This window comes from Papaver somniferum, chromosome 2 (genome assembly GCF_003573695.1).
Source record: "Papaver somniferum cultivar HN1 chromosome 2, ASM357369v1, whole genome shotgun sequence".
NCBI lineage: Eukaryota > Viridiplantae > Streptophyta > Magnoliopsida > Ranunculales > Papaveraceae > Papaver > Papaver somniferum.
The window spans coordinates 157,109,284-157,120,972 of NC_039359.1; the positions used below are offsets into that span (position 1 = coordinate 157,109,284).

The 11,689-nt window shown below is 34.8% G+C and overlaps 1 protein-coding gene across 1 annotated transcript; it reads right to left on the reverse strand.

The window, feature by feature from the left end:
* Positions 1-9,400: 9,400 nt before the first annotated feature.
* Positions 9,401-10,162, reverse strand: LOC113352311. Its single transcript, XM_026596146.1, has one exon. It carries the CDS (start codon positions 10,160-10,162, stop codon positions 9,401-9,403), a length of 762 nt encoding a protein of 253 aa, XP_026451931.1.
* Positions 10,163-11,689: the final 1,527 nt, after the last annotated feature.

Here is an 11,689-nt window from a genome sequence, read left to right on the forward strand (position 1 = left end):
GAGTTGCGGACTAGGTCGTCTTCTTTAAGACGTTCCGCGGCTCTGCCCAAGATTGTGCAAGCAGTTCTTCAATGGCGCGTCGTCCATAGGATAAAACAACCGAGTTCAATCTCTTACATAATCACTCTTGCACGATGAGAGGATGTGAAACTTCTACATTTCATTCATGCTCAGAAACACTTTTAGAAAAATCAAGGATGATCACACACTTGTTTTTCTTTCTCACAAAAATTCATTTTTCTTTGAAAATCCAAGAGACATAAAAGAGAAACTCTCTCTATAAAAAATGTTTCAACAACTCTTCTAAAAAATCTCATTCTAAAATTCTGATTTTTTTATTTTTAAAGCCAAGAATAAATAAATATGGATTAAATGAAAGACATTATTAAGATGTTAATTAGCATCATTAATTCGTTCAACAAAAACGGTTTTGACATTAACACAAAAAAAAATTCTTTTAAGGGAGAGAATAATAATCACGTTTACACCATTTAAATGAGACACTAATTTTTTTTTGGAAATTAATAATGTTTTTAAAACATATATTGCCAACAATCCCCCACTTATATTTTTCAAAACATTGACCAAGAACGTATAGAGTTGTGCATAAGCAAAGGTGTCTCGCAACTTGAACCTTTACGTAGTGTTAATAGGCTCTCTTAAAATCTAACCATAGAGTGAACATGAGTCTTGAACTCTATGAGATAAAAAGATTGCTTAACACACACGACTATACTAGTGTAAAGTATAAAGCCAGCACATTACGGCCCTGCGCTTGTATCCCAGTTTAATGAATGATTTAGAGAACTGCCCATATTCTCATATAAAGCGGCCACACTTTCACATTCATATAGATGAGTTTATCAAGAGTACTCCTTAAAGTACCCCGCTCTAAATAGAGATATAAACATCATTAAGAGTTTAAAATTTTAAAATAAAAAATTAAACTCAACCTTTACTCGTTTCAGGATGTCATGCCGTGGGATGAATTCTTCAAAGCATGATCCTCACATCTACATATCATCCATGACTTCGTCTAGTCCCTTTGAACCTATTTGTAGGTTGGGTATCCAACGTAGATGACTCAATCTCAATGGGCATCAACCTCATCCCATAAGATGTGTTCACACCTTTTTAGTAATCCTTTCGTCAAAGGATTAACGAATACTCTTTTCAGACACTATATAATCCATTCTCGTAACATCAACTCTTATAGTGATAGTTACATTTCTTAACTCTTGCAATAGCCGCAGTACTATCACATTGGATTAATATGTCTGTTCCTTTATCTATTAGAGGATCGAATCGCTTCATCCCTTAAAGGATTCAACTGAAAGGATGTCCAATCAGCTTCGCAATATCCTTAAAGGATTGCGGTAACCATTTAGATAGTGTATTTCTAGGCGTAAGATGTGTTTGAAACACCTCATAACCTTCTCAATATTTTACCAATTTTTCATACTAGGATTGATAAATCTGAATATAAAACCCCCACTATGGAAGCAATATATTACACCCCACTACAAAAAATACTTATATATATATATAGTCAATCACGTAGCAAAGAAGCATACTGAGCTACCATACTCATGTCTAGTGCAATCACACACAATCTCAAAATCATTAGCACTAAACCAAATGAGTGAAAACTTGTTTACAGTCAAGACTATATATATTTCTGTCTCTTTTAAAAATTCTATTTTCATTGAAATGAAAATTGATCCAAAGAAAGAAAAGATTCGTTTCAAAAATATACACCATCTTCACTCAAGTCTTTCATGTCAAATAGCAAACTAAGCATGTTCTCAGTTTCATTTTCATCATATAAGTTAGAATAAAAAAATCAACAAATCACTTATGCATACAAAACAAAGAGTAATGTGCATTTCACTTTCATCAATTCTGAAATCATTCGAATGAATCAAGTAAACAATTTTTATTTTATAAATTGTTTTAAAGTTGTTTTTCAGAATATAAATGATAACTTATCTAACTTATATGATTTCCTTTATTGTAGAAACTACACAATTTTCCATGCTTGGTTTACATAAATTCTCATCCTTAACTTACACAAAAGTATATATTTCTACTTATGACTATAACAAATCATACATTGTAGAAACAACATCAACAAAACAAGCATGTAAGTTATTTAGCGACATGAATGCAAGAGTCAACAATTTTCTGTTTGCTTGTCTAAAAAATAATAGGCTCATAAAAACTTTTTGCCAAAGATTTAATAGTTTGAAGAACAAAGTTACTCTCTATAAGAAGTTATTTTCCAGCAACAAAATATTCATGATTAAAATTTAGTCTCACTATATATGCTTTTCTAGGTTCAGTTTTAGTGAATTACTTGTCACCTTCATTTTTCTAGTTCCTCTAACTTAAATCAAAGTTGTTAAAACATAGGGTATGGAATCCCCACTATTTTTTGACTCAAACAAGAATTTCAAAACAATATCCAAAGATCCCAAAAATTGTGAAAAACTAATAAACCAATGATCTAAACCCAAAATGTTTTCCACAATATAGAGAAAAATTCAAACAATTTTCTTGAAAGCAACATCTATATTCACTACTCAAAACATATTTGATATCAAGACAAGTTACTGAAGCATCTTATAAAATTCTCAAATATTTATTTCATCCAAACATTGCAAGTTGCGTAGATTTGAAAGGGTACATGCTTTTATGAGTTAGGTAAGATTACATACATGTTACTCAAAAATTCACCAAGTTATAAGAAAATATAACATGCTCATTCATCACTAACTCATTGATTTCTTAAAAGCATGACAAAATCTCATATTTCAAATATTCAAAATTCAATTTATGTTATGATAAAATTGTAAATTATATTCAAACATTTTATCCATAATATCATTTGTAGTAGTGCATGATCAAATTCAACAAATTTCTAACTCTGTTTATAACAAGATATAAATCTTGTTTAACTGAACATTTCGGAAGTAGAACATCTTTAACAAGATTGTTCTACCCAAAGTAAACTTTGAATCGTACCAATACCGAAAATCCTAGTGAGTGATGTGAGTATATCTCAACCACTTTCTTTCAAACGATTGGTTCAACTTTTGAACCATAACCTATCAAAACAAACATGGTGTAAAACACCAATATATATCAACCTCTCACCGTATCCATAGTTCACATTAACTAAGCTTGAAAAGCGTTGTTAATAACATTTGATATCCTTGCAATGCCATGCAAGAATAGCAAATAATCTCATAATCAATATTATGTTCATTTCTTGGTGAGAGTTGATATTCACATTTGTTTTTACTAGGTTTCTAATTATTTCGGTTTTGGGTTCGTATAAAATTCCATCTCATAAATTCAAAACTTATATGAGTCACATGTTTATTTTCATACACAAGAATTCTCGATATCTTGTTTCCCTAAAATTTATTCTAAGATTGAACAATAAATTTATTCAATTTAGAATACAATAACTACAAATAGTTCAACAAACATACCTCAATTGCTTTTAAAGCTCAATTGGTTGTAAAACATTGTCCATTCTTTGCGCACTAACAAAGAAATCAGCAACTCCATTGCTCCACACATCGATTAATCTCTCGCAATTTTTTATTTCATTAGAAAATAAAATTTCCTCAAGTAAGTGAATTTTCACCTGTCACAATCATGTACATGTGAGCATTTGAAACCAGGAAAAAATATGTAAGGTATGCACTTACATAATTGCTTGAAAAACAAATAAAACAGAGCACCCCATGTTTCTCTTAAGTTTCAAACAAAGATTCAAAGTTATGTAGTTATAACATACAATTATAACTTTCTACTAAGCATATTATCAAGCACATGTGGTGCATTAGCTTAATCTCTAACAATGATCTTCTTTCTCATTTCCAAAACAAGAGTATGAAGTAATAAAAATCAAAATAAAAACATGAATTTTAATATAATTTATTACATCTCAATCTTTAATCTCTAATGTCAAGTATCATCTCCTATTTTGGACAAACGTACACTACGATTTTGAAATCACCACATCTCTCAATCTAACAATCCAAACAGGAAATTTCAAAATGGGTTTCGAAGATAAGTTCATGATTTAAAATTTTTGTGTTTCACACAAACCCAAAATATCAGCACAAAGATCAGAAAAGCTAAATTAATCAATACTAAATTTCTAATCGTCAGAAATTTTCAACAACATTATTCAGTTTCATAAAATACTCTAAAAATACTTTTCGGACTCCAAAAATTATGAACTTTTACAGGAATGATCCTCATGATGTCTCATATACTCGGTTAAAATTTCAAGACCCAATTCCTTTTCTTTATAGAGATGCTCATAAAACTCTATAACATGTCAAATACGTTCGTGTATGTTCAACAATATTTTTCTATGCTAAAAATTCATGAAAAGATATCAACCATTTTACAATCCTAGTCCATAACATAAAATTAACCCGAAGTATCAGGTTACCTAAAATCTCAGGCATAATTTTCAATCGTCAAAGAAAAATTATACCGATTATAGTTCTATAAAACGAAATAAAACAATGATACTTATCGCGTTTCAGCAATCGTTTTCTTTTGATATCTGTGGAAGAATAAACGTTTTAAAATTGTTGGAACAATTGTTGAATTATGCCTGCAAAACAATCATACAAAAAAAAAGAAACATTGTTATGGCTGAGTCGCGGACTAGGTCGCTTTCTTTAAGACGTTTCGCGGCTCTGCCCAAGATTGTGCAAGCAGTTCTTCAATGACGCGTCGTCCCTAGGATAAAACATCCGAATTCAATCTCTTACACAATCACTCTTGCACGATGAGAGGACGTGAAACTTCTACACTTCATTCTTGCTCAGAAACACTTTTAGAAAAATCAAGAATGTTAATTACACTTACCCCACTCTTGTTTGTAAAATCAAGGATGTTAATCACACACTTGTTTTTCTTTCTCACAAAAATTCATTTTTATTTGAAAACCCAAGAGACATAAAAGAGAAACTCTCTTTATAAAAAATGTTTCAACAATTCTTCTAAAAAATCCCATTCTAAAATTATGATTTTTTATTTTTAAAGCCAAGAATAAATAAATATGGATTAAATGAAAGACATTATTAAGATGTTAATTAGCATCATTAATTCGTTCAACAAAAACGGTTTTGACATTAACACAAAATATTTATTCTTTAAGAGAGAGAATAATTATCACATTTACACCATTTAAATGAGGCACTAATTATTTTTTTTGGAAATTAATAATGTTTTTAAAACATATATTCCCAACAGTTTTCGTCAAGAAACAGAAGAATTAATTGAAAGGAAGGAATGTACTAGGATAAAGATGGGGACAGAAACACAACATACTTTCATAGAAAAGCTAAGTTACAAAAGAGAAGAAACACGATAAGGTCCCTAAAGATTAATGGTCAGTTGACGGAGGATAAAAAAGTCATCAAATCTTCGATCACTGAGTTTTTCTCCAATTTGTTTGAAACGAAAAAGTCCCCAAGGCCTTCAGTTGGAAACATGAAGTTCAAACAGATAACCAAGGATATGGCTCTTCAATTAGAAACTCCTATTTCCGAATCAGAGTGTGTTGACGCTCTTAGAAGATTGCACAGAACAAGGCGTCACGCCCGAATGGTTTTCAAGTTATGGTAATTCACAAATGTTGGTCATTCATGAGAGACGATATTATGAAGGTGGCAAAGGACTTTAACAAGTGGGGAACGCTAAATTGGAGACTAAAGACTACATTCTTATCGTTGATTCCTAAGAAAGAAGTAGTCGAAGAAATTAAAGACTTAAGACCTATTGGGTTGATGGGAACCGTGTACAAGATGATCTCGAAAATGCTCGCAGAGAGATTGAAAACGGTGTTACCGTTTGTTTTTTCTCATCAACAGTCGGCCTTTATTAAAGGAAGACAAATTCTAGATGACGCTCTTCTAGCCAACGAACGCCTTGATTCGAGAATGAAAAGTGGCGTCCCGGGAGTTTTATGCAAAATAGATTTCCAGAAGGCATTTGATCATGTTTCTTGGGATTTTGTGGATGAAGTGCTAGCAAAAATGGGTTTGGAGATCTTTGGAGGAGATGGATTCAAGGATGCATCACAAATTCTCCTTTGTCGGTCCTTATAAATGGATCTTCCCATACTAAGTTTACTACAGGCAAGGTTTGACGCAAGGAGATTCTGTCTCTCCCTTCATTTTCCTCATCGTCTCTGAAGCTTTGAGTCTGATGTTGCAAACAGGCAAGGATCTTGGGCATATAGGAGGGTTCGCAATGAGCTGCAATGGGGTCAACATCACTCACCTCCAATTCGCAGACGATACGCTAGTTTTCCTTGACGATTCCATTGAGAAAATGAATCATCTAAGATACTATCTTTTGGGGTTCGAAATGTTGTCTGGCCCTCGAATAAACTTTGTAAAATGCAACATCTTCAAGAATTGAGTTTCTTTGGTAATATTACAGAGAGGTAAGAACCTCTATTTATATTTACAGGGAGATACAATATCTAGGGAATCAATTATAATTAAGATGATTGACCTTTGATTGACTCTAACGTATATCAACACTAACTATTTTAGTAAACAAAATATATGATATCAATTACACAACTTCAATCACTCTTGACAGAATATAAGCCCCCCCCCCCCCCCCCCACCCCCCCCCCCCCCCCCCCCCCCCCCCCCCCCCCCCCCCCCCCAAGTTGGAGAGGGTGCAGAAATTTGACAAACGCCCAACTTGCTTACTAACGTCGTGAACTGGTTTGCACCAAGAGGCTTCATAAGGACATCAACGAGTTGTGCAGCGGAAGCAATATGCGCGTGGACTGATAAGTTTCCTTTGGATCTTCTCACGAACAAAATGGCAGTCTATCTCAATGTACTTGGTTCGTTCGTGGAAGATAGGATTCTCTGCAATGTGGATGGGAGCTTGACTATCGCAGTAAACAGAAATAGGGGAAGTAGAATAAATGCGAAGATCATTGAATAAATAACGTAACCACTGCAATTCAGCGGTTAAAGTAGCCAAAGCACGATATTCTGCCTCAGCAGAAGAACGGGATACGGTTGGCTGTTTTTTTGATTTCGAAGAAATGGGACTATCACACAGTAAAACGAAATAGCCAGTTGTAGATCGACGGGTGGTAGGACAACAAGCCCAGTCCGAATCAGTAAATCCTGTCAACTGTAAAGAACTACGGGAAGAAAGAAGAATGCCATGTCCTAAAGTTCCCTTAAGATATCGACGAACTCGGATCGCAGCATCAAAATGTGCAGTTCGAGGAGAAGACATAAATTGACTTAAATAGGTAACCGCATAATTAATATCGGGCCTGGTTACCGTAAGATAAAGTAAGCGACCAATAAGGCGCCTAAACTATGATGGGTCTTTAAGTGGAGCACCATCCGTGGTAATAACTTTAGATGTTGTTCCATAGGAAATGCTGATGGCTTTTCCCCGGTTAGGCCAAAGTCACGCAAGATATCAAGAATATATTTGCGTTGACATAGAAAAATTCCATCAGAAGAATGAGAAACCTCTATTCCCAAAAAATATTTTAAACGACCCAAGTCTTTAATTGAAAACAAAGTTTCTAAACGAGAAATTATACGAGAAATAGCAGCAGAATCATTTTCGGTAATCACAATATCATCGACGTAGACTAAGACATATAGAGATAAAGATTTTCGATGAAGAGTAAACAACGAATAATCAGCAGTAGATTGCTGGAAACCCTCAGCAATAAGGGAGGTCGAAAATTTCGCAAACCACTGGTGAGAGGCCTGTTTAAGACCGTAAATAGATTTTTTTAAATGACAAACTTGGTTAGATTTACCAAATCCAGGTTGAGGACGCATGTAGATTTCCTCATCAAGATCACCTTGAAGAAATGCATTGTTAACATCAAGTTGGTGTAAATTCCAACCTTTATGGAAGCTAAAGAAAGCAAAACTCTAACGGTAACTAACTTTGCAACAGGAGCAAACGTATCATGATAGTCCACCCCTTCAAGTTGGGTACAACCTTTTGCAACCAAACGAGCTTTGTATCGTTCAATACTACCATCATATTTGTATATAATTTTGTAAACCCAACAATAAACTTACCGGGAGGAAGAAAATTCATCTCTATCCAAGTGTCATTGTCCTTAAAAGCCCGAACTTGTTCAACCATAGAATTGCGCCATACTGGAATCTGCATAACATCCTTAAAAGAAGTTGGTTCCGCTGTGTTCAAAACTGTGGTCAAGAAAAAATTATGAGAAGGACTAAAATTATCAAACGAAAAATAATTTGTAAGAGGATAAGGTTGAGATTGGGAACACTCAACAGAAGAACAAACATAATATTTTAAGTAAGAAGATAAATTGTGTGATCTTTCTGATCGTCGTAAAACATGATTAGAAGAGATAACAGGTTCAAATGTGTGATCAGAATCAAGTGTGGGTTCATGAACATTACTAGTTTGAGAATCAGGTGGAAGTTCATGGATGTGGACACTTGTTTGGGAAGGGGATGCTGATGCATGAGTGCTAACATTAATTCAAAAAAAACCCAAGTACAACGAGTGTAATCATGAAAAATCGTCAAAAAATAACGATCACCATTCAAAGAAGGAACCGAAAAAGGTCCCCAAATATCACAATGAATTAATTGAAACGGAGATGTACTAAAAGTAATACTTTTATTAAATGGTAAGCGAGACTGTTTTGCCAATAGGGCAGATTACACATTTGTGTTCCAAAGTAGAATGCATATAATTAAAACGATTAACTAGAGAGCGAAAACGACCTGAACTAGAGTGCCCAAAGCGACAATGCCATAGACCAAAAGGCTTATTTTTCATAAAAGAAAGCACCGAAGAAGAGCGCAATTGATATAAGCCTGAAACCAAATCACCCTGACCAATAAGTTTCTTCGTCGATCGGTCCTGAAAACGACAAGAATTGTGAGAAAAAGTAATTTCACAATTTGAAGAAGAACATAACCTACTCACTGAAATGAGGTTATATTTAAAAGATGGTAAATAATAAACATCCCTTAAAATCAAAGTGGGGGAAAGATTAACAATACCAATATGAGAAATCAAAGCCCTTATACCATCAGGTAATAAAATACCCATATTAGGCGGGGCATTTTTATAGGTTGAATTATTTTTTTAGTGATGAACATGCATGGTGGGTAGCACCGCTATCAATAATACATTCAGTATCGAAGGAACATACAAACGTACCAGCGAGATTCATTTTAGGTTGTTCGTCTGCTGTAGCAGGGAGTGTCGCAGCAAAAGCATCCAAGCGATCCAAATGATCATCGGATAATCCAAGGAAAAGCGGACCAGCAGTAGTTGGTGAAGGAATCATCCCTTGTGATGCATCATGTTGTTATGGTAGCACACCTTGAAGAACAGCAGAAGTGGTATCCAAAGTTGTGCCATCCTTGCGCTTATATTTTGGAGGATAACCATTCAGTTTGTAACAACGGTCTCTAGTATGACCATCTTTATGACAGTAATCACAATAATAACTTCTCTTTTTGTTAGTTTTGGAAGAGCTATCACCTTCATGCCGAGCAACAGCAAGGGTAGCCGATTCAACAATCAGAATGGTATTAGCTAAAGATTGTTGAACCTCTTCTTGTCGGACTAAATTATAAATAGTTAACAAGGGTGGAAACTCAATATGTTGCAAAATGTTAGAACGGAGACCAGCATACCTATCATGAAGGCCTTGTAAGAACTCCATGGCTCTATCTTGGTTAAGATGATCAATAGCATCCTTGGCATTAGCACAAATACAAGTACTTACAGGCCTTATAACATCCATTTCATCCCAAATAGCACGAAGACGACCATAAAAACCCATCATAGACGAACCATCCTGCTTAATAGAAGCAAGTTGTTGTTTCAATTGATATATCTTTGGAGCACAAGACTCAACATGCCTATTCTCGATATCTTTCCAGAGAAGATAAGCAATAGGAGCATAAGAAGCACTATCTTTAATGTTAGGAAGAATAGCAGCATGAATCCAACCGATGACAAGACCATCTTCCCGCATCCACTCTGCGAGTTTGGCCGGATCAGTTGGTTTGGAAATAGATCCATCAATAAAACCAATCTTGTTCTTCACACTCAAAGCTCTCATCATTCATATCTTCCGTTTAATGGAGGGCTACAAAGAACAACATTGGGGTTGTCCGATGGATGGACAAAAAATGGATCACGATAAGAAGCATTATCCAAAGAAATTGAAGTTGATTGCCTAGTAGGGCTTGAAGCATTAGGACTTTGTTCTCCTTCCATAATCAAAAGACGAAAGAGGGGAAAAAAATGATAGAAAAAAAATTTCTCATAGGAATTTGATCAAACAACTTAAGATCAGATGTTCCTGCTCTGGACCATCAAGAATTGAGTTTCTTTAATAATATAACAGAGAGGTAAGAACCTCTATTTATATTTACAGGGAGATACAATATCTAGGAAATCAATTATAATTAAGATGATTGACCTTTGATTGACTCTAACGTATATCAACGCTAACTATTTTAGTAAACAAAATATATGATATCAATTACACAACTTCAATCACTCTTGATAAAAAAATATGCAGTTGTATAGGACTTGTTACTATGTACACGCCAATACATCTTTGGCGTCGCTGGAGAAACAAACTTAGACAGAATGGCAGCAATGTTAGGTTGTAAATCTGACACTTTACCATCTTCTTATTTGGGTCTTCCGCTTGGTGATACATCTAGGGGATTGCAGAAATGGGACTTAAATATTGAAAGAATCAAGGGTCAGCTTCCTTCGTAGAAACGCTCCAGCCTGATTAAAGCGGGTAAGTTGTCTCTTATCAAGAATGTGTTATCTAGTATACCTATATATATATGCTCTCGCTATTTATAGCTCCTCCCAGAGTTATCAAAGCTATTGAACAAGTTATAAGGAATTTCTTATGGGATGCTTCCGAGACTAAAAGGGATACCATTATGTGTCGTGGAAGAAGTGTCATATTCCTCTGAAATGTGGGGGATTGGGCATCAAATCAGTTAAAAGTATGAATAAAGCGCTTCTTTCGAAATAATGGTAGCGTTTTAACAAAGAAAAATCAGCATTATGGAGAAAGGCAATTGTCTCAAAACATGAGACAACTATATGGATAGAGAGACTAAGAAACCTAAATCAGGCAACGGTTGTGAAGTTTGGAAACATATTTATGGTCATCTTAAAACTTTCAAGCAATGCACCGATCTTAATTTAGGAGACAGTCAGACGATCAGATTTTGGGAGGACACTTGGGTAGGGGAAGAACCACTGAATGCAACATTCCCTCATATTTACTCCATTACTTCTACTAAAAAATGGACAATGCAAGATTGTGCAGCGACGTTATTGAATGGAGGTGCGTGGAACCTAGGCCTGGACAGAAGACTTTCCCAAGTCCAAATTGATGAAGTCTCTACTTTACTGGGGATGATAGAAAAATTAATGATAGGTCCTAATCAAGACTCTTTATCCTGGTCTATTGACAAAAAATGAGTTTTTCGGTAAAGTCGGCTTACTCCTGGTTTGCGAAGGAGCATTTGATGGCAACATTTTATGTCGAGTGCTAAAATGGACTGGGTGATGCCTAATTGCATTGACCTTCTCATCAAGGGTTGGAGAGTGA

Excerpts from the sequence above, each read along its gene's own strand:
- LOC113352311 (XM_026596146.1), bottom strand. The coding sequence starts at position 10,162 with ATGAGAGCTTTGAGTGTGAAGAACAAGATTGGTTTTATTGATGGATCT.